Source organism: Geotrypetes seraphini, chromosome 4 (genome assembly GCF_902459505.1).
Source record: "Geotrypetes seraphini chromosome 4, aGeoSer1.1, whole genome shotgun sequence".
Classification (NCBI taxonomy): Eukaryota; Metazoa; Chordata; class Amphibia; order Gymnophiona; family Dermophiidae; genus Geotrypetes; species Geotrypetes seraphini.
The window spans coordinates 220,421,773-220,449,430 of NC_047087.1; the positions used below are offsets into that span (position 1 = coordinate 220,421,773).

A 27,658-nucleotide genomic window follows, 5' to 3' on the forward strand; every position below is an offset into this window, starting at 1 on the left:
TATAGTAGGTTTGGGGGGAGTTTTGAGGGCTAACCATACATTATAAGGGGGTTATGGTGAGATGTGATTCTGGCACCTTTATGTGTAGTTCACAGCAGTGCCCTCTAAGGTGTCCCACTGCTCTGTTGGCATGTCTGTGTGGCCAATCTATTATAGTGCTGGCCCCTCCCACATCCAAATAGTCTGGATTTGGACATTTTTGTACTTGGATGTTTTTGTGGTTGAAAATGCCCCCCAAAAGTTAGGCATACTAAGGTTTGACGTCTTGATGGCCAAGATGTCTAAGTAGGCAATTTAAAAAAAAAAAAATCTCAGAAGTCCAAAGTTGGACTTAGACACACTATCAAAAATGCTCCACATTATAACGAATACCAGATTTCCCCCTACTGGAAGTGAGATAATGAATGTAAAGGGTATCACTGTGCAAGTCAGACAGCTGTTGTTAATGTATCAAAGCCTGTTTCATTCACTCATCTTTCTTCATAAGGAATGTTTCTCATATTCAAGGATTTGGAAGAAAATCCTCTATTAAGCAAAGCCCATTTACTTTAGCTTTCAAAAACACATTAAGGATTATTCTAATGGAAGATGATTCAGGCTTAGAAAAGGCTGATTAGTTCTGGCCTATGAAGACAATTCAGAGCTACTTTTACCTTATATGAAAATTTTCAAGGTGAAAGGGAGTCAATTTTCAACCCGACTACCTTCCGCAGTCAGCGGTTAACCCTGAAATTCAGTGCTGGGGCTGTATCCGGCCACCGGCATTGAATTTCCTCAGTTCAGCCATAGTAGATATAGCCAGCCGAGATGATATTCATCGACTAACTGGCTAAATCATAGCAAGCAAAGATAGACCTGATTTTTTCACAGTATTTAAAAAAATTTACCTGCGGAATCCACGAACCGATAACAAAGTAAGATCGTTTTTTTGATAAGTTTCCATTTTTAAATTCTTATTCTATTCTCCTTCTTTTATGTATATTCTGGTCTTCTGATTATTTGTAAACCGAGTCAAGCTCCAACGAGAGATGACCCGGTATATAAACCGAAGATTAGATTAGATTAGTATCTGGTCACTAGAATTATCCAGTTAGCCAATGAAGACTAGCTATGTCACATGACATAGCCATTGAATACGTTAGCCAGTGACGAGGATATTCAATAAGAGATAGCTGGCTTAGCGTTATTTAGCCGTTCAAGAGCCTTTTCCAGCTGGCTAAATATCATACATAAAGTATCTTTAAGAACCTAAATATATCTTGCATCTGCTATCTGCATAAGTGGCCAAGGGGGATAAACTAGTGTGGATACTTTTGAAAACCCTGTGTACCTGTGCTCTTTATTTCTCCCGACATAAGCAACCCCTCCCCTAGAGGTCTGCACGGGAACGGGGATCGCGGGAATCCTGCGGGGGTCCCGCGGGAATCCCCCCCAACTCACAGGACTCCCACAGGGACCCCCCTCTGGCCCACGGGACTCCCAAGAGGACCCCCTCTAGCCAATGGGACTCCCACAGGGATGGAAGGCTTTGGAAGCAGGGTTCATCCATATAATATAATGGACACGTCAGCCTTAGCAAAAGAGGGGGGTTTATAAGTTAATTACCTGAACAGAAAACAAAAAAAGAGTTCCACCAAAGAGATTCCATAAGGAAAACAGCAGCGTAAACACAAAAGAAACTGTGGAATTGATGATTCTGTCAGAAGTAATTGCTGCTTTTTATGGGGACGGGCGGGGATGGAGGTAATTCCTTGCGGGGATGGGTGGGGACGAAGAGGATCCTGACGGGGACGGGTGGGGATGGAGAGGATCCTGGCAGGGACGGGTGGAGACGGAAAGGATCCTAGCGGGGATGGGTGGGATTTCTGTCCCCGTGCAACTCTCTACCCTCCCCTGGAACATCTTTAACTCAGCCAAAAAGAGACCTGCTGTGGAAGGTCTCCTATCTTTATAACTACTCTGAGGAGGGTTATTTCCAGACAGGCCAATTTACCTAGATCAATGACTTTCAGAAATCACCTTCTATGCTTCTTAAGTGATGGCCATTTTATTTTGCGTCCTTACATTTCACTGTAATCATAGAGTAAACCAGCACTGAAGAGTGAGCAAAGCATTTTTCATTTACCTTTCTTATCCCCCTGTCTCCACCGACAGCGTCCGGCTAACACTCCAAAGCCTCCACATTCTTCACATTCAGAGCGGTGTTTGTTCTCAGCACAAGACTCTGGACATTCTTTGTCTTGCTGTACCGCTGTGGGAACAGTGAAGTTGCATCAGTGCACTGCATTAGAAGAACCACTGGGTATCACAGTCTTAAATGCGGATGGAACTTTTATTTTCAGTGTCTTAACAGGTTCCATCCCTGCCATTTGAATACTGAACTCTTATGACAACCGGTAGCTTTCAACTTCTCTAACTTCCCTTAGCCCAGGCCTTTTTCCAGTTACCCGTCTGCTCTATTTCTCTCATTTTACCTACCTACTTGGAGTGTCCCAAATCCTTCATTTAAGGGTGTGCACTTCTTATTTTGTTTCTCTGCATGCGCATAATTTTTTTTTTTTAATGTGTGGCCTTTTTACTAAAGTGCATTAGATTTTACAGTTAATATGCTTTAATGCAATAAACTAATATGCATCAGGTGCAAATCTAATGTAACAACTATTGGGTGCGTGCCCAGCATTTCATTTGCAGATTCTGCATTAAAATGTCCATTAGTGTGTGGTACCGAGGTAGCAGTTAATATGAATCATTTAGTGCCTATTTAGGTTGTGGTAAGTGGTAGATGGATGGCTGAGTTGGCTAGAGGGAGGTTACCTGGCAGAAATATGATAATATAGTGGGGTTTGAACTTAGATTGTGGGTGTAGTAGGTAAGCAAACTACTGATTACACCACAGGCCCTCTTTCCTTGTGATGGGGGTCTATGTCCTGTCCCATAAGAAAACCTAAGGCTGAGAGGAAACGATGAAGGCAAGGACTGACACCAAAGAACTAACTTTAGTCCTGCAAGGCAAAATAATAAATAATTCAATGGCTTTGTAAACCACAGAATCAATTCCCAATAGAAGCCATGAAGTAGGAGAGTCCTCCAATAGAGTTGCAGAATGGAGCATCAAGGATGAGTCTACTGCCCTATAAAAGAGGGAAGTGAGATTAGAGCTCAGACTCCCTGGGAGAAGGTTAAGATGATGGACATTGGAGCACAATCTGAAGCCTGCAATGTTGGATGAAAGGTATGGGACTTCCTTGGTTGCTTTTACATGTGGGATTTTTTTTTTGTCCCTCAGAAGGTACTAAGCCACTGGATCACCCAGGCTTCTAAGGTAGGCCTGAGGAGGGAGGGTGGTGCTTGTGGTTGGAGAGGGACAGAAAGTAGTCAGCATATGGCTTGTGGTGGGAGGAGGGGAGTGTTTTTGTTTCAGTCAAAACTGAAGCACAGCCGAATCTGGATTTCGGGCTGCTTTCTGCACCAAAGCTGAAACCAAAATTGAAATTCGGTCAGCCTCTAATTTCAAATGGAAAGTCCGTGTAGGGTTTCCCTTTGAAAAAGACCTATAGGTATAATGTACCCATGTGTCTTCAAGCACTGTTAGCAATTTAAAAGAATGAATTAAATGAAGGGGGTATGTGTATGGAGTGGGGGGAGGTAGAAGGAAGAAATAAAGCAAAGTAGGCAGAAAGACATTTCTGAATGAGAGAACATGAAGGAAAGTAAGAATTAGTCAGAGACATGCAATCACAGGGTCCTTACGGGGCTTTTTCACTAAAGCAAGAATTACTATGGGGTAAGTGCACAGTAGATGCTGGGGGAGTGCACAGATTGCCCCTTACAGTTTCTGCACATCGACTATTCACAATTGCCACAGATGTACTTAACGTCTTTTCTAAAGCAGGAGGTAAATGCACCCACACTATGTGCCCATGTGACGGTGTGCGGTGAGTCCTTTGTGTTAACTACACTGCACAGTCTACATCCATTCTCTACCTGTAACCTTCCCAGTTCCCAGCTCCTAACATGGCATGCAATTAATGCCCACATTGTCATGCAAGCGTGATAACAATTACTATGTTTGTGCAATAACTGCTTAATACACTTTAGTAAAGGACTCCTAAGTTGGCGCCATTTCCATACCTAACTTTGCAGCATGAACCCTATCAAAGGCTTTACACTTGTATCTGTTTATGGATAAAGTTATAGAACTGCATTGGCCTCATCAGAATCAAATCCTGTCATTTAGCTTTATCTATTTATGGACTTCGAGAAACATTCAGAGGAGGTACTAGCGATGAGTTAGCGTAGTGTCTCGCAAACTTTGTGAAGCCGTGGCACGCTCAACTTGTGGTCGCGGCTCAAGGGCATCCCGGTAGTGTGTGGATGTTGAAGCGATGACATCACAACGTCATCATGTCGACGTCTGTGCGAAAGCCCTCCAGACAGGGCCCTGAGCCACCAGTGGGGGTGGGGTATTGGATGTTGGAAGGGGAGGCACCGGGGAGAAGAGGATGTGCCTCTACAGGATGTGCCTCTCGCCGCAAGAGGCATGTCCTGTAGGCAGTCAGCCGGTGCCTCTCCTCCTCCCTGGCATCTCAGAGCATACCTGGAATCTCAGGCAGCACACTAGTGTGCCACGGCACACTGAGTTAGAGGGAAAGCAAAAGGAATATTAACAATCAGCTATATGCTAGAACATAACATAAGAACATAAGAATTGCCACTGCTGGGTCAGACCAGTGGTCCATCCTGCGCAGTAGTCCGCTCACGCGGTGGCCCTCGGGTCAAAGACCAGTGCTCTAAATGAGTCCAGCCTCACCTGCGTATATTCCAGTTTTGCAAGAACTTGTCCAACTTTGTTTTGAAACCCTGAAGTGTGTTTTCCCCTGTAACAGATTCCGGAAGAGTGTTTCAGTTTTCCACCACTCTCTGGGTGAAGAAGAATTTCCTTACGTTTGTACGGAATCTATCCCCTTTCAACTTTAGAGAGTGCCCTCTCGTTCTCCCTACCTTGGAAAGGGTGAACAGTCTGTCTTTATCTACTAAGTCTATTCCCTTCAGTATTTTGAATGTTTCGATCAAGTCCCCTCTCGGTCTCCTCTTTTCAAGGGACAAGAGGCCCAGTTTCTTCAATCTCTCACTGTACGGCAACTCCTCCAGCCCCTTAACCATTTTAGTCGCTGTTCTCTGGACCCTTTCGATTAGTACTGTGTCCTTCTTCATGTACGACGACCAGAAGAAAGATAAAGGCAAAAGGCATACGTACCTGTTCCTTCCAGCACGATGGTGATCTGGGTTTTGGCGTGTTTCTTGCTCTGCTTGTTTGTAGCCACTACTGTGTAGATAAGCTTCTTGTTCTCATAGCTGTGCAGTAAAGAAGAATTCTTCACAAAGAGTCTTCCAAATGTGTCCTCCCGCATTTGGGCAATGCTCACAGCTTCACTCAGGTTCGAAGGTTCCAGCTTATAGGTGACATTTATTCCACCAAACTTCATACAGTTTTTAATGCAGACTTTTCCTACCTAGATTCAAAATCAATGTTACAAATATAAGTAACAAATATACTATAAATTTTGATTGATTTTCATTTTTAAGCCTCAAATCACAAAGGTTCCAATTAAATTTTGCAGTTGCTGTATGTCTCACAGAGAGATAACATAGCATATAGCAGAAAAGACAGCTGCAAAATGTTTTTGACTAGCTGGGCAATTAAATAATCCCTCGTTTGTATGCTAAGGGCTCATACTGATGTCCATTATTTAAAGAATCTTTGTAATAATTTTACATTTTTCTAAGTCCAAACATTCTCCCCGAGGGATTAAGAGTATTAGCCAATTATAGATTGGATTCTCAATTGAATATATAACATGCTAATCCATTCTATAAACGATCCATTCTATAACTATTCATTCTTAGTAAACAGGCCTATAAATAAACAGTTTGTGCATTTATGAACTATAGCTCAGGTTTTCATTGGCTCATAATAATTAGTCTTACTGTATATTAATAATAAAATTACTTAACCCCCCCTTTTACAAAACTGTAGTGCGGGTTTTAGCGCCAACTGCAGCAGTAACATGGGAGCTGTTACCACCGTGACCAGCGCTAAAAACCGCACTACATCCTATTGACTAACCTCCACCTTTTACAAAACCATAGTGCATTTTTTAGTGCTAGCTGCAGCAGTAACGGGGGGGGGGGGGTGTTAGTCAACAGGACAAGTAGGATGTATCTAAACATCTGGGACATTCTTCTCAATCTGTGTTTAATGAGGGGATAAGGAAGAGGGAGGAAAGAGGGAATCTGTTCCTTAATTTCTGGAGCACATTAGTTTATATAGTTTCTTTAGGTTTGTTATACCACCATTTATTTTCTTTTATCATTTATTTATATATTTTTTAAAATATGTATAGAAAAAAATAAACATAAAAGAAGCATCAACAACTGCACAGAGCCTTTGCTTGTATTAGACTCCCAGCCCATGAATTATTCTGGAGCCCCATTGGAGGATGGTCCATCTCTCTTTGTTCTGCCATCTCAGAGCCGGCTGGTGGAGCTGCAGCGTTTGGTTCCAGCCTTTTAGGAGCAGGGAAATTGAAGCGGAGTCGCTTTTGTGGTACTGGCCCAGGCTGGCCTGGCTCAGTTGGGGACATGGAATTAGAAGCTGACTGAAACCGAGGGTAGTGAGAATGACGGGTTTATTTTTTTATTTTCTTTTTGCTTTATTTTTATTTTGTTGGGCTTGTTTAATTTTGCTATTTTTTTCCTGCTTTTATTTTTAGGATTTTTCTTTGGGATGTTTTGATATTAAAGTTCTCCTTTCTGTTGTGCCTTTTATGCACCCAAAGTATTGACTTTATTATATTATCTTTTTTCCTCTTCCTTCTTTTTATTTAGGTAATTGTAAGTAATTATTTCTTTCATAGGTACTATAATTAGATTATGAGCCTGTTGGGACAGAGGGAAATTCAAACTACTTGATTAGATTTTCGGCCATTACTTAAGTCAATTTAATTCTTATGTAAACCACTTCGAATCCTTTGGAAGATGTAGCAGTATATAAGGCACCACATTAAATTAAATTAAAATAAAACAAGTGGCCGTATTACTAATTGATATGAAGCTCAGATTATACTAAAATTGAGAGCAATATGTATCTGAAATACTCCAACCTTTAGTAAATGAAGATAAATTATTACTTTTTAGTGCTATAATTTCTTCATATTTTCTATGGGCACTTAAAGTATTCCACCATTCGTGATATGAAACTTTTAAATTATTTTCCAATAAAAACAATATGTAAGGCTAAAGCCATCATAAAATGGCCTGGTTCTTCCTTGAACCAAATTTGCACAACTGGAGTCAATCATATATTGAGCAAGAACTACCCGCTTATCTTTACTTTTCTTTTCATTATTTTTTCTGATCCTACCCTCTAGTTCCTATCCTGCTTGGTCTTTTCCCTTAAGATATTGTAAACCTTTCCTGCCCTTTTGTCCTTTGGGTCTAGTTTGGTTAATTTGTTCGTGTACTTTCCCCCTTGTTATGTGCCCACTGTTTTTATTTACTGTACATCACTTTGATTGCTCATTGTTTTTATTATTTGTAAACCATTTTGATTTTTTTTTTTTTTAAATGGCGGTATATCAAATAAAATAACTAACTGTAACTGTGACTGTGTCCAGGAACAAGAGACATTATTGATAATGTTAAATGGATATAGGAGAAGCGCAAAGAATACCAAAAGCTCCTATACATTTGCTTCATCGACTAGAGCAAAGCTTTTGACTGTGTGGATCATGATAAACTATGGAGAACTCTAGTGCAAATAGGAATACCCAAACACATAACTCAGCTGATAGAGAGCCTATATGAAAATCAAGAACCTGAGGTGAGAACTCGAGCACGAGTAAATGACACCTAACAAGAAAGGATAATGTAATCAGACCTTGAACTGAATAGGTAAAGGTTGTCTAGAAAAACTGATCAACATAACATAAGTATAGAGGAAGGCCAACTCTATGCTCTTTAAATGCAAGGGCCAGCAGTTTTGCAAATGGCCATGTTAGGTATTGTATTTTTGTGCGTTGTCCGCTAAATATCCATACATGGATTTGGATGTCATATCGAAAATCAGCCTCCACATTTGTTAGGATGTGATGGATATTTGGAGATGATGTTAATGGTATTTTACATTTATATGAAATCTGCTTTGAACTTGAGGTTAAGACAGAATGTAAATATCAAATTAAATTATGTTAAATTAAATTAAACTCACTTTCAATTTGATGCTGCCAGCGAAAGGGAAACTTGCCCTCTTCTGTTGATGAAGTTTTTAAATGTTCTTTCTTAGGGGAGGGCAAATGGAGCTTGTGGATGAGGGGTTAAGGTCCACAGGCACCTCAATAACGTGAGGATAAAGCCATACTTTAGAGTAAAGAAAATATTGGTCTTAGAAGCCCTTCTGTCAAATTTGAGGAAAAGAGAGTGCACTCAGGTGTTGACATAATCAATAAATATCATTTTCCTGCACAACAATTATATGATTCACATCTTTGCCCTTTAATGTTGAGTTTGGGATTCTTGATTAGGTTGGAACTTAATCTTTTGAAGGTTTTTGAGAATCTTTGGACTGGCAGCGGGCAGCTCTGGTAGGGGCATGAAAGAGATGGGTCTTTCCTGCTCCCAAAGAAGCCACTAGACCACTGAGGACATTAAAAGGAGGAGTGCCTCTCTCATGGACTGTTACAAGGGTACCATCAACAGTTAGTTCTTCAGAGGTTCCGAGAAGTGCTTTGTATGGAACACGCCACTGCAGGGGATCTGCCTCCAGTTTATTCCCTGGCTCTGCCAATTGCCCTCATCCCCTTCCACCCCCTCCCCATCTTTTCCTTTTTTACTGTTGTTTCAGCATCAGAAGCAGAAAGCCTGTCAGAGAATCCATACGACTGTTACATCATGAAGAAGAACTGAGGAGATCAAGGCCATAGTGGAGAGACAATCAATTTTTTGCTTCTGTCATTATAGAAAAATGGTTTTCAAGGGTGATGATGTGGGGGAACTCAAAGAAATCTCAGTGAACCTGGAAGTCATACTGAGCCAAGTTAGAGAGTGATAAATCACCTGGTCTGGATGGTATTCACCACAGGGTACTGAAAGAATTCAAACATGAAATTGTTGATCTGCTGTTAGTGATTTGTAACCTGTTGTTAAAAACATCTGTAGTACGTGTATATTGGAGTGTGGCCAATGTAATGCCCATTTGAAAATCTCTGTTGGATGCCCTATTTTTTTATGTCCTCCTTAGTCCTACCCAAGACAGGCTCAGAACACGCCTCCTTTCTAGTTAGATGAATCGCAATGTGAAACATCCAAATTCTGAGTTTTTAGCAGATGGATTTTTTTTTTTAGGCAGTGGCGCAGTGGTTAAAACTACAGCTTCAGCACTCTGAGGTTGTGGGTTCAAACCCACGCTACTCCTTGTGACTCTAGGAAAGCCACTTAATCCCCCCATTGCCCCAGGTACATTAGATTAGATTGTTAGCCCACCAGGACAGACAGAGAAAAATGCTTGAGTACCTGAATAAATTCATGTAAACCACTCTGAGCTTCCCTGAGAGAATGGTATAGAAAATTGAATGAATTAATTTTGACTAGTTTAAATGTATTTTATCTGATTAAGATTTTTGGTTAAAGATGTGGAGGCCAGGGAAGCAAGCAGGTGTTTAGAAAGAGGGGAATTTGTCTTCCTGCTGCCACCATAATAGGTGGGAGACACTCAGCCAAATAGTATGCTTTGGGGATCTTCATTTGAACTCATGTCACTGCTACAGGTATTTCTAGAAGTGCTGAAAAGGGGTGAATATAGATGGGAGGAGGCTGGAGTTAGCTGAACCCCCTCATATGTTATACACTTTGGAATTTACCTTGCAGCAAAAACAAAGGTCACCTCAGCAGAAATGTTGAAAAATAAATTTGAATAATTGCTAAAAACCTAACTAGGCTAACTGCTAGGAAAGGTTTGGAAAAATCTGACAGGCGTGATAGACAAAAATGAAGTGAAGGGAACAAGGAAATGATGCAACACAAGAAGGGATATGCACACAGGGAAAAGTTAGCTTTTTCCAGAAAGCTCTGGAAGTTTATATCCATTAGGCAATGAGAATAGTTTCATGACTCACTTCTGTGAGTAGGTGAATCTGCTTGTCTTCAGAAAACATTCATGATACCATGCACTGTAATTTCCATAGCTCAGAAATGGTAATGTACCAAAATTACCATAATTCAGTATATCGACAATCAAAAACTATAACCCTCAATTAAAGAAGGAAAAAATAGTAGCTAAATAAAACATTTAAGGTTTCTGCATTCTCTGTGCTGACTCCAGTAATGGTCTTCCCAACTCCTAACCTCATGATAAAAAGTGAGGGACCCCTCGAGATCCTGCTATTTTGGATTGTTTGTTTAAAAAAAAAAATTCTGGCTAGTTCACCCCATTTTCAAAATAACTAAGCTGTTTTGACTAAAAAAAGGAAGTTTCTGGTATCTACTGGAACCTTCTGATCCCAGACACTTCCCCTGATTCCATACCTTAAATATGTGCAGTCAGGGTTTCCACTTGAGTTATCAACCACAATGAAACCCTTTCTGCATTTCTCAGCCAGTTATTGTAATGTTAAACTCATAGTAAGCATGCAGTTAGCCTCATGATAGCTTTCTGCATCAGCCTTGTGACATTTCTGGCTCTAGAACCCAATCTGTCACTTCTAAATCTAAGACAACAGTGCTACCCAAAGGCAGAAAGTCTCTCACACAGATAGGGGTAGAATCTACAGAAGTCAACAGGGTCGGATTAAAGGTTGGCCCAGTAGGCACTCGCCTAGGGCCCAAAATTGTCAGGAGGGCCCGCTGAAGGAAAGCAAACAGACGACTCACCTTTCCAATTTTTTTTCAAACGGCAACGGGTCCCCCCCTTGACATTGACAGCAACTGCCCCCTCCCCCCCCCCCCCCCCCCGGTATCGATGGCAACATGGTCAGCTCTGCTCTGGAACAAGTGACGTCAGAGTGGGTGGACCTGCAGCCGTGCTGAGGTGCAGGAAGGGCCTGCAATGACTGCGTCTGCCGGCTGTGCTCGAAAGAAGTAAGTGAAGTTGGAGGAGGATGGATAGGCAGATGCAGTCATTGCGGGACCTTCCAGCAACTCCCCGTGTCTGAAGATCCACCCCCTCCAAAGTCACTTACTTCTTCCAGAGCAGAGCTGGCAGCTGCAGTCATCGAGGGACCTTGCATAGCATTGGTTTGGAGGGATAGCAAAAGGAGCATGGAAGGGTGGTGGAAGGAGAGAAAGGGGGAAGGGTGGTATGGAAGGGTGGTGGAGTGAGAGAAAGGGGGAAGTTGCTGATGGAATAGGTGTGCAGGGAAAGGGGAGAGAGGCATAAGGGATGCTGGATGGAATTGGGTTGGAGAAAAAGAAAGGGGGCAGATGCTGATGGAAGTGTGGGAAAGGGAGAGAGTGAAATGCCCGACCATGGGAGTGTGGAAGAGGGAAGGGAAGGAAAGGAGAAGAGAGAGATGCCAGACCATTGGAGGAGGGAAGGGAAGAAGATGGATGCCAGACCAATGGGGGTGAAGGGAGAGATAGAAGCGGGAGGCATACAGTTTATGGAAGTGGCATAGAAGATGCCATATAGAAGGGGCAGACAGTGGATGAAAGGAAGAGAGTGACAAGAAGATGAGGAAAGCAGAAACCAGAGAAGACAAAGGTAGAAAAAAATTTCTATTTATTTATTTTTTTTGCTTTAGGAGTCATGCGTCACTGTTTCTGTGGTGTTGCATTGTATGTAGAGTCCAGCTTCTTGGTGGTTCAGTTCATATGCGTCGGAACGTGGATTTAGCCCTAGTGGTCCTGAGGTGCAGCAGGCAGGAGCAAGCTTTCCACGCTTCTGCCTGCTGCTAACCTGGTAGGAGGTGGCAGCTATGGGATGCTTTTTCTTCTGCCGCTCAGCGGTAATGAGCACGGATGCACTTTGGCATTCCTGCTTGGCGCTGAGTGGCTTTTTGACTGACTCCCGCAAGTTCTCGCGAATCATGAGAATTTGTGGGAGCCAGTCAAAAAGCCGCTCAGTGGCGAGCATGAGCAACAAAGCGCGCTTGTACTCATTTCCACTAAGCGGCAGAATAAAATGCATCTCGCAACTGCCACCACCCACCAGGTTAGCAGCGAAGTAGGAGGGCAGGGAAGAGAGGGAGTTGGGTGCAGAGTATGACAGGGGGAGGGAAGGGGACTGGGTGCAGAGCTAGATGGGGAAGTAAGGGGGCTGGGTGCAAAGCCTGACAAGGAGGGAGAAGGGAGAGGGTAGGGTTCAGTGCAGTGCAGTGCAATGCCTGACAAGGGGGGAGGGAAGGGGGATGAGTGCAGAGCCTGACAGGGTAGTAGTGAAGGAAGGGGGCTGGGTGTAGAGCAGAGAAGGGGTCTGAGGGCAGAGCCTGACAGAGGGGGAGGGAAGGGGGCTGGGTGCAGTGCCTGACCGGGGGTGGTGGTGAAGGAAGGGGGCTGGGTGTAGAGCAGGGAAGGGGGCTGAGTGCAGAGCCTGACAGAGGGGGCAGGAAAGGGGGTTGGGTGCAAAGTCTGATGGGGGAGTGAAGGGTGCAGAGCCTGACAGGGGGGTAGTGAGGGAAGGGGGCTGGATGCTGAGCCTGACAGAGGGGGGAGGGAAGGGGGCTGGGTGCAGAGTCTGACAGGGGGGAGGGAAAGGGGATGGGTACAGTGCCTTACAGTGGGAGGGAAGGGGGCTGGGTTCAGAGTCTGACAGGGGGGTAGTGAGGGAAGAGGGCTGGGTGTAGACTCATCTCTTTCATGCCCCTACCAGAGCTGCCTGCGGCCAGTCCAAAGATTCTCAAAAACCTTCAAAAGCTTAAGTTCCAACCTAATCAAGAATCCCAAACTCAACATTAAAAGGCAAAGATGTGAATCATATAATTGTTGTGCAGTAAAATGACATTTATTGATTATGTTAACACCTGAGTGCACTCTCTTTTCCTCAAATTTGACAGAAGGGCTTCTAAGACCAATATTTTTGGTCTACACACTTGATGTTGAGAAAAAGACGCAGTCAAGTGTGTAGACCAAAGGACTCAGGCACTGCACATTGCAAATAAAATCAATATAAAAAGCTTATCCTTCCGACTTCCTGAAGTAGCATAGCGAAACACAGACTGTGTTGGAGCCGTGAACTGACCTTTTCAGATAAGTGGTCTACTGTTAAACAGCTTTTGTAGAGCCATAACATTTGCCACTCCAGTAGAAGCGAGAATCCTTGCTCCATGCAATGTGTTATGATTAAAATTCAAGCACCTTTCCAGCGACACTGTACCGCTGCTGTGGCGCCTTGCTGAAGAGCTTATGAGCACATTTAAATATTTAAAAGCCTTTAAATGTTATATGATGATATTATTTGAGAAACTTGCCCTGTATTGATGAGAGGGGGGTCTTTTATGTTTTGTTCTATTTTGAAAGTATTGCCCCCTCAAGTGGTCTGTAATTTAAAATCCACGGTCTGTTTGGATCAAAGATGGATGTATGGCAGAAAGTGAAGGAGAGAAAACCAGAAAATGGATAAGGTGGGGCTGGATACACAGTTAAGAGCACAGACAGAAGGAAGTGCAGCCAGAAGTTGGGAAAGATGGTTTGAAAACCAATATCACCAGACAGCAAAGGTAGGGGAAATGATTTTATTTTCAAATTTAGTGATTGAATTGTGTCAGTTTTGAGAAATTACATCTGCTGTCTATATTTTGCACTGTTAAGGAAGATATGCATTTTTTTTTCTATTTCTCTGGGGTTGCACTGCATGCAGCATCTTGAAACTTAGGGCTTCGTTTATATATATTAGTACTTTTAGTTTGTGGTCCCGTATTTACTTAAAGGTTATCTGTGTTCTGGTAGGAATGAATGTTGAGAAGCATACGTATAGTGTGCTTTATGTAATTTAATTTTGTGGTTAACCATTAGGTATTGTTAATCTATAATAATAAAACCCTAGAGCGCGCATGCGCTGTTGAACGATCGTGAGTCCTGGTAGCGTGAGGTTGTACTTCTGTGTCACTCCTCACGGCGCCTGCGCTAGCTGGAGGTGCGTTTTCCAGGGACTCCTCCCTCCCGCTGCCGCTACTCTTCAAAGCGGCCTGCTGAGGTTCACCAGCCACTGTAGAGAACCTCACAGGCCGCACTCCACCTTCCCGACATGGTGCTGAAGGAGTCGGGGTTGCCGCTTCAGCCACACTCGGTCTTCCTGCAGCCCCACCCACCGCCATGAAAGAGGAGATCTGGGCTGAGAGGTGAACGATGCAGCCCCAGCTCCATTTCGAGGAATGGAGGGAGGGTAAGAATGGGAGGGGGTGGAAACGGAAGGGGGCCATGGGGCAGGCAGGCAGGCATTGCACAACAGGAGACCAAGGGGAGAGGGAAAAGGGGGCTGCTTTGGTGGGAGGGGGGAAGACAGCAATCATCAAGGGGGAACAGAAGGGGGCCAAGGAGCATGCAGGCATGGCACAACAGGGGGAGAGGGAAAGGGATGTGCTGGGGGGCAGAAACAATCATGCTTTGCTCTGAGAGGGGGAGGGAGACAGAAGGGGGCCATGGAGAGACAGACAGGTATGGTGCAACAGAGAAATACAGGTATGCAGGGGGGCCAGGGAGAGACACAGACCAGAATGAATGACAGACAGACAGACAGCGTCCAAGGAGAGAGAGACAAAGAAAAAACTCAGACAGACATCTGCTCTAGCGCCCATTAATGTAACGGGCTTAAAGACTAGTAAGATTATATTGTGTGTGTATATATGAAAAATGAATGGAAAAAATGGTATTACAGTTAGTACTATTATGGGGACGGGGTCTGGGGTTGAGATTGGGTGGGGTCTGTGGGGGAACTTGCGGGCCCCCCTAACAAAAAAGCGTTCTTCTGCCTATGGTTCAGTTTAACCTTTGTCTACGTATTTCTATTTTATCACCCCTTTTACAAAACTGTTGAGTGTTTTTTTAGCACCAGCCATGGTGGTAACAGCTCCAACGCTCAGAAGTTTATGAGCGTATGAGCTGTTAACACCGTGGCTAAAAAACGCAGTACAGTTTTGTAAAAGGGGGAGGGGTTAGTTTGGGATTACATATTCTATACTAGGTGAAGGTCTTTTCTGTGTTCTGTGTGTTCGGAAGACATGGTTTTCTGTTACGATTGACTGCAGGATTGATCTGTACTAATTTAGTTTTACAATGGGTGTATTGATGTTGTACTGCCTTTTCCTAGGTACACTCTTGTGCGATGTGTGGATTGTTACTAAAAATCATGTTTTTCATACAGATGGGGGGGGGTGGTGTCAAAAAATGATGGTCTCTGGGTGTCACATATGCTAGGTATATCACTGTGCTGGGGTTTTGCTTTTTCCCTTGGGGAAAAAAATGGCACACTTGTGACATCGGCGTCTCCACTCTCTCGCCCTGTGCTACTAATTAAAAATAATAAATAGTAACGCCATTGAACAGCAGCAGCGAGAAGGGGCGGTGGCTGCCGTGCGGGGAAGGAGGAGGAGGAGGAGGCAGCTGGAAGTGGCACAGGGTGCAGTTCCACGGGCTGCTCTGGGGAGGACTAGATTATAAAGTGAATCCCGCAGTGGTGCCTTTGGCTGGTTACAGCCCGGAGATCGAGGCGAACTGCAGGTAAGCGAGCTTCTGCCCGGGGATTGTGGCATGGGATCCAGGGAGGAAAGGAGCCGCAGGTAGGCGCTCCTCCTGTCTGGAGAATGCTGGCTGCAGATGGGGTGGTGGACGGGGATGTTGTGTTTGGACCCTGAGCTCTCTGTTCTTCTTTTTGCTCACTCTTTAGTGCAGCAATCACAATACCAATGTTTACTCTGCATCGGAGCCATCCTGCTTGTGCTTGCTGGTGCCAAGTTTTCCCTGAGTGGGGATCGCAAACTTTGCAGCTCAGCTCTCCCTTGATAGGCTAGGAGTTTTGCAATCTACATCACAGGTGTGTATGGTTTCGATTGGTGCAAAGTTTTTGCCCTTTTCTTTTTCCTGTTTCTACCTCATGTCGGCTCCAGTGCACCTCCCTTTCCTGTGGTAAAGCAGCTCAAGATCTCTCGGGGTTTTAACTGCTTAGTTTGTTGTTTTGTTGCAAATTAACATACATGGAGTGGATCATACTAGAGGAGTTACAGATTTGGTTGTTTATACATACTTATGGGTTACAGTTGGATGACATAGAGTGACGCATTTGAAAGGAGTTGCAAACTTGGTTATTAATATAGACTTATGTTTTGGATAGTATTACTTCTTTACAAAGCATTTGAACACTTTTATATACAGTGGTACCTTGGATTACGAGCATAATCCATTCCAGGAGCATGCTCGTAATCCAAAATGCTCATTTATCAAAGCGAGTTTCCCCATAGGAAATAATGGAAACTCGCTTTGATACGTCCCCCCCCCCCGAGAACCAGCATTGCTCCCCCCGAAGGTCCCCCCTGCGATCCGGCACCCCCCCTTTCGATCCGGCACCCCCCGACGCGATTGGGCACCCTCCCGCCATGATCCGGCAGCCCCCCGACGCGATTGGGCACCTCCCCGCCACGATCCGGCACCCCCCCGACACGATTGGGCAACCCCCTGCCGCTTCTTACCCTCATCTGGGCACCGGCACCGGCATATCCTGTGCTTGATTTTGTGCTTTATTTTGTGCTTTATTTTGTGGAGCTAAGGTTCATATGTTCCCTGATGTGGCAAGATCGACCCAACTTAGAAGGAAGGGCTTTTTAGCCTTGAAACCTCGAGTTGTGGAACTGGGTGCCACATTTTTTCTGAAGTTCTGTTTGGTGACTTTTCAAAATACAGATTATATTTTTTGGGATCCGGCTCAGTTGATACAATTTCTTGATCAAAAATAATGGGGGATTAAATATTTGGTTGGCTGAGATAGCTATTTTCAAATTGAGGAGCCTGATTTGAAAAAGATGCTTGTATAGAAGGAAGATGTTTTCTTCCTTAAATTTTCCTTTGAAATAGATTTCTGTTATTAAATAGTGCACCTCTTCTTTAAATGAGGGCTAGATGGAATTTCTGATTTTGTAAATGATAATAATTATGTAAAATGATTTGTTATGTTTCCATATCCTGTTATGTTTCTTTGTAAACATTATTTGAAATTTCAAAATTTAAAAAAAAAAAAAAATCTTTGTTACATGCAGTAAGTTCTGTAAGGCCACAAATACCCAAGGCAGACAAGGTGCCGGATCACGTCGGGGGGGGAGGGGGGTGCCGTATCGCGGGGGGAGGGTGCCGGATTGCGGGGGCGGGGGGGCGCTTGTAAATCAAGCCATGCTCGGTTTCTGAGGCACCGATTTTGCAAATGTTTTGCTCGTCTTGCAAAACACTCGCAAACCAGTGCACTCGTAAACCGAGGTACCACTGTACGTATGGAAAGGGTTTAGAATTAAAGTCCTGGGCAAGTAGGTGGGAAGGGAAGGAAGGAGGGATTTGTTCAGAGATGTTTGGGGCTTGCATAGAACTAAGACTACACTTGCACTGGTATGGTAATCTTTGTTGTTTGTTTTGAATTTTAAAATAAAATCCCAGTGGAAATAAAGAAGTAAATAAGAAAACAGGCAAATGAATGGGGGCAGGCCAGGGTTCAAGGCATGGGTGGGGCAGGGCTAGGGGGGCTTGTGTGCCTAGGGGCCCTAGAAGAATTAATCCTGCCCTGGAAGTCAGAGTTACTTATCCTGAGCAGAAGTCAAAATACTTCCCTGTCACTAAAGGAAAAGAAAGTGCTGCAAATAACCAGAGAGGAAGCCAGAGAGCACCAAAGCTTGCTCCTTTCCCAGGCAGGTTTTGGTGGGGTAAAAAAACAAACTTAAAGCCAGCTCAAACATACAGGAGGGGGCAGCCTAAGAGGAGCTTCTTTGGAAGGCTCTCTAAGCCGAGCAGGAGCAGAAGGAAGAAGCTATGGAGTGGTAAGAAGCAGAGCAGCCAAATGTAGAAGAACCTGACTACAGGGAGGAAGCTGTGGAAGTTGCTGCACCAGAGATGGAAGTACCTGAGCCAATGGAGGTACACCTAGCCATGCCTTGCCAGTGACAATGTGTTTGTTTTTTATTGCTGACAAAAAGGCTACTTAAAGGCAGATCTTTGCAAGTGTGTTTTTTTTGTGTGTGTTTGTCTGTAAATTGCAGGAGAAGCTTGAGAGCTTATGCACCAGAAGGGCACAGTTGTGAGATAGTGCCGAGAAACCCTCATTTTGTCCTTGAACTTTTGGAATTGTTTGTTTCCATGTTTTTTCTTTTGGTGCGAGGGCTGCTAGCACAAGTCGCACATTTTTAGGTTTGGAATTGCTTTGGGGGATTTGCTGAAAATCTGGGCTAGGATTTTCATGGGTTGCTTTTGAAAAGCAAAGTTTTGTAAAGGTGAATTCAGCAATTCTTCCCCCCAGTCAGCTCTCTAAAGCTAGAACCTGCCTGTAACATGCAAAGCAGAATTTATGAACTTGTATGCGCTGGAGTTTGGAATTCTGGCTTGTTTGCTTTTGTCATTATAACAGAGGAAAAGAGAAAGGGCCCGGTGAAAAAAAGCAGGACTGAGGCTGTTACAGCCTGGGTGCCTTGATAAGCCTTGGCAACCGGCCCATCCCACTGGAATTGTACAAATACTAGGAGACCAGGATATTATGGTGATATGGAAATATCCTGAGATGTTTGGGTTTTGTTTTTTCTTACCTGGCAAATGTTTCCTTGTTTGTTGGAAGTTATAGCCAAACATGAAACATGGACTATGAGAGGTTAGGTGGTTGCCTGAATGTTTATTTTTTGGGTTTAAAATAAAGGCAGAAGCTATTTTACCTTGGAAGCATATTTTTTTTGTGAGTTCCTACAGTGAATTATTTTCCTGAATACACTTGAACTCTTGTTTAAGCTGACCATCCTGTGGGGCTCCCTCCATATCGAAGAGCAGGCCAGGATTGTCTACGCCACCCACTAAGACACTGTAATTGACTGAACCACAGCCTGGCGGGTGCCAGCCCCAAAATTAGCTTTAACAAAAATCTAAATTTGCAGTTGATAAACCCCTAATTACATGTCTTTTTATAAAAAGGTGAGGATTTCTTTATTCAATCTAGACTTTAGTTCTGGCAATAGTTGCTTGGATTTATGATAGTCTGTTTGATTGTTTAGCATGTTTGAACTGTAATCTATCCCGAACCAAGTTTGTTTGGATTAGCAGAACAAAAAAACATCTTAATAAATAACAACCTAACTAAGGGAACCTCTCATGAAAGTTAGGTAAATGTATGTGCATGGGGTGGGACCATGTCCTCTGCGCTGAAACATGTTACTGCACTGAAACATTCATTATCACATGTTCATACTGTTTGCAAGTGTTAGCACGTGATAAGTATCATGTACTATCTGCAGTGTGCAGTCCATACTCATTCCAGATCAGTCCACCAAAAATACCTCAAGAAGGACATGGCGGTACTTGAGAGAGTCCAGAGAAGAGCAACTAAGCTAATAAAGGGTATGGGGGACCTCTCATATACTGACAGACTGAAAAAGCTGGGGCTTTTCTCGCTGGAAAAGCAACGACTTAGAGGAGACATGATAGAAACCTTCAAGATCATGAAGGGCATAGAAAAAGTGGATAGGGACAGATTTTTCAAACTATGGAGAACCACAAGCACAAGGGGACACTCAGAGAAATTGAAAGGGGAGAGGTTTAGAACAAACGCCAGGAAATTCTTTTTCACCCAGAGGGTGGTGGATACATGGAACGCGCTACCAGAGGATGTGATAAGCAGAAGCACGCTACAGGGCTTCAAAGAAGGTCTGGACAGGTACCTGGAGGACAAAGGGATAGATGGGTACAGATAAGAGTAGAGGTAAGGTTATAGGGATAGGATTAGAGGTAAATTATAAAATTAGTCAGAGACCACCGCTCAGGCAGTGGGCCTGATGGGCCGCTGCGGGAGCGGACCGCTGGGCAAGATGGACCTCTGGTCTGCCCCAGCGGAGGCAACTTCTTATGTTCTTATGTTCTTATAACAGACACCATCACTGACAACAAATTGGATAGCCTTCTGATAACAGAAACATGGCTAAAAGATATCGACGAGGCCACTCTGTGTGTTATTTGACCACATGGCTATCAAGCACTGGCATGTTCCTGCCTCAACAAAAGGGGAGAAGGAGTTGCTGCAATCACCAAATCCAAATTGAACCCACGCCTCATAAACTCCATGACTCTACAAGACCTGGAATGCCTCATCTTCTCAACAGGTCACAATAAAAAGGTTGTATTCATACTGATCTACCAAGCCCCCACCTCCCTTATGTCTACTCTGGACGAGCTACTAGCTATGATCAGCAAACTAGCCATAACCCACAAACAGACCATCATCCTAGGAGACTTCAACTTTGCAGACTACCCAAATACTACGGGCACCCCAAGAGACTTCATAAAGTCATTATCAGATCTAGGATTTCAACAACTAGTCAACTCTCCCATGCACTCTTCTGGAAAGACGCTAGACCTAATCTATCTTAGACGGACCCCATATTGACTCCAAATCAGCCACATCCACTAGCAATCTAGTTCCCTGGACCGACCACCACATAATCTCTTTTGACCTACACATCAAGGCCAAACTAGCCACAGTCTGGGAAAAACCACAGTCCAAAGTCTGTCTACCTAGAAAACTTTTCCTTCAATATCTTTAAACTAATGACAGACATTGACCCCACGAACAACTCCCTAGAGGAAAAAGCTGCAGCCTTGTACACTGGTATTAAATCACTCTACGAAAGTCTTGCAAAAGTAAAGAAAATGAATCTAAACCCATGATCATTTTCATCTCCATGGTTTACAGAAGCCTTGAGAGAAACGAAAAGGAAAGTCAGGAAAGCAGAAAAAAACATGGTGCAGAATGCAAAGCATAGAGGACAAATCCACATGGAAGAAGCTCCTCGCAGACTACAAATCAGCGACACATGAGACTAAAAAGGCCCATTTCTCCAAACTACTATCAAAGATCCCAAACAGATCAAAGGCCATCTTCACACTCATCAAAAACCTGTTCTCAGCCTCACAAGGGAATAATCAATCCCCACAAACAAACTTGGACAGACAGACCCTCTCCACTTTCTTCCATTAAAAAAATACGTAACATACGTAAAGCCCTAGACTTGGAAGCCAAGACCCTACAAAATAACAATGACGCCATATGTGACAAGGAATAAAACAGGGGAAACAAAACCAAAAACTCAAATATGCAAAATATAGAGTGGAATTGTCCTAATCAGAATGATGTCCACAAAAATAAAAAATGTCCTTTAACTCATCTGATGGTTCAAATTACTTTATTCATCCAATAACTCAATGATTCGACATGTACATGTTTTGGCCAAACAGGCCTGCTTCAGGAGTCTATATATATATATATATATATATATATACACACACATAAATAGGTTAAAAACATGATAATGCATCAGATCAGAAATCCAAACATATGCAAATGTTTTTGTGTTCTTTAATTTGCATATGTTTGGATTTCTGATCTGATTTATATTTGTAGACTCCTGAAGCTGGCCTGTTTGGCCGAAACATGTACATTGAGTTACATGTACATTGAGTTATTGGATGAATAAAGTCATTTGAACCATCAGATGAGTTATAAAGGACATTTTTATTTTTGTGGAAATCATTCTGATTAGGACAATTCCACTCTATATTTGCCATATGTGACAATGCACATAGCCCAGAAACTCTTGATTATATCAAACCAGTAACCTATGACGACTTAAAAACTATAGTAGATTCTCTAAATCCCACAACATATATCCTAGATCCATGCCCCTCTTACACATGTCTGTCTGACAATGAAGTCTTCATAGAATCCATCCTGTCCTTAATAAATGAGTCCTTACTATCAGGTGTGAATCCACAGAGTTGAAAATCTGCGGTAGTCAGACCAGTTCTAAAGAAACCTACCTTAGATTCGGACAAACCAAATAACTTCAGACGTGTCTCAAATCTGTTCATGTCCAAAATCCTAGAAAAGGCAGTAATTGTACAACTAAGGGATTTCATAGAAAAAAAATGACTCCCTCTCTACCTACCAATCAGGTTTTAGGAAATATCACAGCACAGAAACAGTCATATTAGACATCACAGATGACTCCTGGAAATTTCATGATAAAGGGGACGACATGTTACTGATTCTTTTGGACCTAAGCGCTGCATTTGACACCACAGATCATTATCTTCGCTTGTCCAGGCTGAAGCACATTGGAATCCGTGATGCTGTACTAGGGTGGTTCTCTTCCTTCCTAAGTGAAAGATGCTGCACTAGAGTGGTTCTCCTCCTTCCTTTTTTAAAAAAATTATTTATTTTAATAATTTTACAGAGAAAAAAAGTGTAGATAATAATCTCAATACAAGACATAAATTACATTTTATATTTGACATATTTCATAGCCTTAATAATAAATAAATAACACATCTTATCATACAATCAATAAAAACAACCCCCCTCCCCCCTCCTCCTCCCTCCTCACCCCCTCAGGAGGCCTGGACTCTCTTTTCATAAGGATAGGATACTATACAATTTAGATCCTTCAAGACTCTTCTTTTTCCAATTCAATATATTTCTCCCATATATCTTTAAACTTTGCCCATTGATTTGTTAATAAGGCCGATAATCTATATTTTTCACACACCACTCCTAAATGATCTCTCTTATCTCTTATAGTAGGTATATTTGTGGTACGCCATTGCTGAGCCAATATTAATAGAGCAGCTATAAATGCCACATCCATAATTTTAAGTTGGGCAGATGATAAACCCTCTATTCCAATTCCCAACAGTGCCCTTTCCGCACTCATATCTAGAGGGATCTGGATTAACTTACTTGTATAATGAAATACTTGTTCCCAATATTTCTGGACCTTTTGACAATCCCACCACATATGATAAAATGTACCTCTTTCCCCATAGCCTTTCCAACAAAAATCATTTTTCTCCTTAGTGCATTTACTAATTAGAACCGGAATAATATACCATTTTACTAAAAGTTTTATAGTATTTTCCACCAGAGTAGCAGCTCTGGCTATATGGAAAAGGTGTGATACGATCGTCCCCCACTCATCAATTGACCTTTCCAAAATCTTTTTCCCACGCTTTCATATACGCTGTTTTCATATTCTTATCATCGTGTAAAATTTTATATAGTCAAGATATACATCCTTTAGCAAATGGGTTCCCCAACCCCTTTTCAAATTCAAATTTCTTTAAAACTTCTTTTCTCATCCCCTTACATGTAAGATATCATTTTTCACCTGTAAATAGGGGAAAAGGTCTCTCACTTTCAATTGATATTGATCCTGCAAGTCTGCAAATGCTTTGACCTCCCCTTCCTCAAAAAGTTGGCCAAAGCACCTCAACCCTTTTGCCTCCCACTTCTTAAAGATTTCCCCTCTCTACCTGGTATAAAATCTTGCACATATAGGAGAAAAATAAATACTTTTTTCTAAAATACTGACATCTAACTCATTTCAATTCTGCCCCTAACCACGCCTTTCAGTTATGTACAAGAAGGAGCCTAGGTGTAGACGTCTACATTATGCCTACCAAGTTAGTTTTTAATGGCACTATTCAATTAACAGCGCCAATTGAACCAATTAAAAAATTAAGTTAGATGCCTAGATAGTCTGCTCGTATGAGGAAAGACTAAAACGGTTAGGGCTCTTTAGCCTAGCACAGAGACAGCTGAGGGGAGATATGATTGAAGTCTACAAAATCCTGAGTGGAATAGAACATGTACAAGTGGATCGATTTTTTGCTCCGTCAAAAATTACAAAGACTAGGGTCACTCAATGAAGTTACACAGAAATATTTTTAAAACCACTAGGAGGAAACTTTTTTTCACTCAGAGAATAGTTAAGCTCTGGAACGCATTGCCAGAGGATGTGGTAACAGTGGATAGCGTAGCTGGTTTTAAGAAAGGATTGGACAAGTTCTTGGAGGAAAAGTCTATAGTCTGTTATTGAGAAAGACATGGGGGAAACCACTGCTTGCCCTGTATTGGTAGCATGAAATATTGCTACACTTGGGTTTTGGCCAGGTACTAGTGACCTGGATTGGCCACCGTGAGAACGGGCTACTGGGCTTGATGGACCATTGGTCTGACCCAGTAAGGCTATTCTTATGATCTAGGCACCTAACTATAGGCATCATTTATAGAATCAGGCCCAGAGTCTTAGTGGAGCTGGAAAGTATCCGAGTACAGTTGATATTCAGAGGTGATATCCAGATAGCTACTCCATTAATTTAGGACAACAAAAGGCTGGGTCCCGTCATCAAATATTAATAGTATGTGGATAACTTCTGGTGGCTGATAAAGACCTGAATATTCAGTGCTGTTATCTGGATATGACCCAGCACTGAATATCCCAGTCTAAATCAGTTCATGGCATATTGACAGACAAAAAAGAAGAGAAATCCCCACCGCAGTATGCACCAAAAAATACAAGAAGTGGGGTATCAAAAACCAAGGTCACCAGTGAGTGCTGAAAGTGAAAACAGTCTTTATTTACAAAGATATTAAATAAGGAAGACTCAATATGGCTGGGTTAAAGTGGAAAAGCCTGCATCAGGAGACAAACCAAACTTTTTAATAAATCCTAAACAAGGGAGTGCTTTTCAAAACAAACAGTGAAGATCAGCATATCACTACTACAGAATGACGTAGGGGACAAAGATTTATCAAAAAATACACAATAACTCTGTCCTCTTCTATTGAGAATAAGACAATTGAAACAAAGCACCTAAGTGGAGAAAAAAGACCTCACATGGAACTTAACATAACAGCTACTGCTGAAAGCATGCATTCAGATGTGAGGAATACATTAGTTTGGGTGTTACAGATTGTATGGCTGAAGGAGGAAGATAGTGGTGGTTGATAGTTTAACAATGATGATGATGTATGGAGAGTGTTGGAGTCTAGGTAGTATACCATATTGATACTAGGCTAAGAGAATTAGGTGAAGAGGTAGATTTTTATTGCTTTTCTAAAGCTCAAATTCCTTTGAGGGATTTGATATGTAGAGGTAGTTAATTCCAGTACTTTGGTAAGAAATGGGAGTAGGATCTGCATCTGGCAGTTTCTATTGGAGGCTCTGACCAAGGGGTAATTGTAGATGTGTTTCCTCCTGGGAGTGGAGGGGTTTGTTCTGGACACTTAACACCACTGTAGGAGTGGTTAATGCCGGAAGTGGCATTAGGCATCATAGGGCACCTCCGTAGGTGTGATTCTCATGAAAGGTAGGTGCCGGAAATGTAGGCCTTTAAAACCCTGGCCTATATTTTTGGCACCTACCTTTCAAGTAGCTAAGGCTCTGCAAACAGCAGCCATCTTGAAATTCTTTGGAGTGGCAGCAGCGGCAGCTTTCATGGTGGCAGGGCCAGGAAAGAGTTGGGTTCATTCCTTCCCCTGAAGAGACCATTAGACCACTAGGGGTTGTTAAAAGATCGATTGGTAGATGGCTCCCATGTGTCATCATTGCCACAGTGTTTCCACGGAAGCGGTTTCCATTCCCAAGGCACTATCGTGGAATGGACTACCGCTACAACAGTAATACCAGGCAAGGTGGTCTAGGTCCTCCATGTTATCATGGTAATTGCTGTGGTAACTGTGGAATTACTGTGGTAACAATCACCATGTCACTCTCTAGTCACTGCCGCTGTTTGTTCTGAAAAGCACTACCTTTGATTGGATTTGCTATATGGTTTCCTTTGTTGAGAGCTAAGCTCATTTAGGATTTATAATATGGGTTGGTTTTAAACTCCTGACACAGGCTTTTCAGCAGAAGCATGGCCGTGTTGAGTCCTCCTTATTTAATATCATTGTAAAATAAAGACTGTTTTCATTTTCAACACTCACTAGTGACCTTTTGGTTTTTGATACTTTACTTACTGTGTCTTTTGGTACAGACTAAATATTGACCAGAAAAATGTATTGATGGTGAAGTATCTGATTTTTTTTATGCCCTTGTTGCTGCTACGGAAAGGCAAGACAAAGTATGCAAATCACAGGTGAGCCTTCCCTATCTTTTATTTGGTATCACCTTAAGCGTTAGTAGATGACATGGATAGGCAAACTACGTAGACAGGCCATATGATCTTTATCTGCCTTCAGTGTTCTATGTTTCTATAGGTCTATCTTGCTTAGGATATTGTTGTTTTTTTAGAATCAGGTACAATGGGCCAAATGTTGAATGAGTCTAACAGATAAAATTAAGCACTGATAGCAGTGTGTTAACTTCGTATATATTCTGTGGTACTAACCATTGAAAGAGTACCACTGAATAGGCTTCTAGGGAAAAGTCATCAATGTGGGCTAGATGTGTTATTTTACTGTTAACCCCAGTTATTAGTAACAGGGTCTTATTGCATAAAAAGGAGCCTGTGATAAAATAGCACAGGTTACAGTAAAATGACATCTTAATGATTGCAAATGCAAGCAGTGTCTCACTTCCGGCTACCACACAATTGTTTCCCATGTACTTACCTTTATAGGACCCCCAGGGACCCCTGAAGAAGACTTTTTGTCGAAACGCGGACCGTGTTGGGTCCTGTATCCCTAGCGAACTAGGTCCTTTAAGGCTTTTATGTGGATGATTTATTTTTATGTGGATGGAATTATTTTATGTGGATGATTTCAGTGTACCTTTGGAACTTTGACACTTTCAAATAAAGTCCATTTAGGAACATCGTCAATCCACAGAGTTTTTTTGGGTTTTATCTTAATGACAGCCCATATTGATAACCCCCTCCCTCAATTGGTGATCATGTTACCACTCATATATAGCTATATCTGTAGTTTTTATGGCCTAACTTACACATACTGGATATATGCAGAACCACACAATTTTGCTGCTCTGTACTAGGCTCATGGCCCGCCCCTAAACCCATCTCCTGGTCTACGCATAAATTTTAAGTTTAAGACAACAACAGTAACAGAACATTTTGTATACTGTCCTGACTTTTAACTCTGGGCAGTTTACATATAACAAAGTTGTGGCCAACCGTAAGCATAGCATAATATAAAATAAACATTCTACATTATAATTATGTATAAAACCAGACTGAATTAAAAAATAAATAAATAAAATATATTCTTTTCGAATACTGGGCCCAACACATTTTCCTCAATAGCTTTTTTGTGAAGTTTGGGGCATGTAAATGATTAGGAACAGAGTAGGGTGGAGAGTGATGCGAGAACAGGAATTTTTTTTTTCTTTTTGCTCTTTGTTCAAGCAGCCATCACCTAGAAGCATGCTCAGCAGGGTTGGTTCAACTTTTGGACCAGGTGAGGCTTTGGCCCAGGGTGCCAATGATAAAGGGTGCCAAAATTCCAGTCTGTTCTACGTTCAAACTTCCAAGAGTTAGATGCTGGACTAAGATTTTGGCACACTTTATCACCAGTGTCCTGAGCCACTGCCTCACATGGTACAGCAGGAGGGGGAGAGTTGAGAAAGGAGAAGATACCAGATCACAGGTGTGTATGTGTGTGTGTGTGTGGGGGGGAGTAGGTGGGGGGTTGATACCAAATTGCAGA

At 42.5% G+C, this 27,658-nt stretch overlaps 1 protein-coding gene across 1 annotated transcript in view; it reads right to left on the bottom strand.

Annotated features, from left to right (window-relative positions):
• Positions 1 to 27,658, bottom strand: part of RET (ret proto-oncogene) — a 255,342-nt gene that overhangs the window by 80,206 nt on the left and 147,478 nt on the right. Inside the window, exons 7-8 of the mRNA XM_033943472.1 lie at positions 5,258 to 5,513; positions 2,126 to 2,251 (exon numbers count right to left, since the gene is read on the bottom strand). Coding sequence (XP_033799363.1) covers positions 2,126 to 2,251; positions 5,258 to 5,513 — 382 coding nt within the window. The remainder of the gene's footprint in view (positions 1 to 2,125; positions 2,252 to 5,257; positions 5,514 to 27,658) is intronic.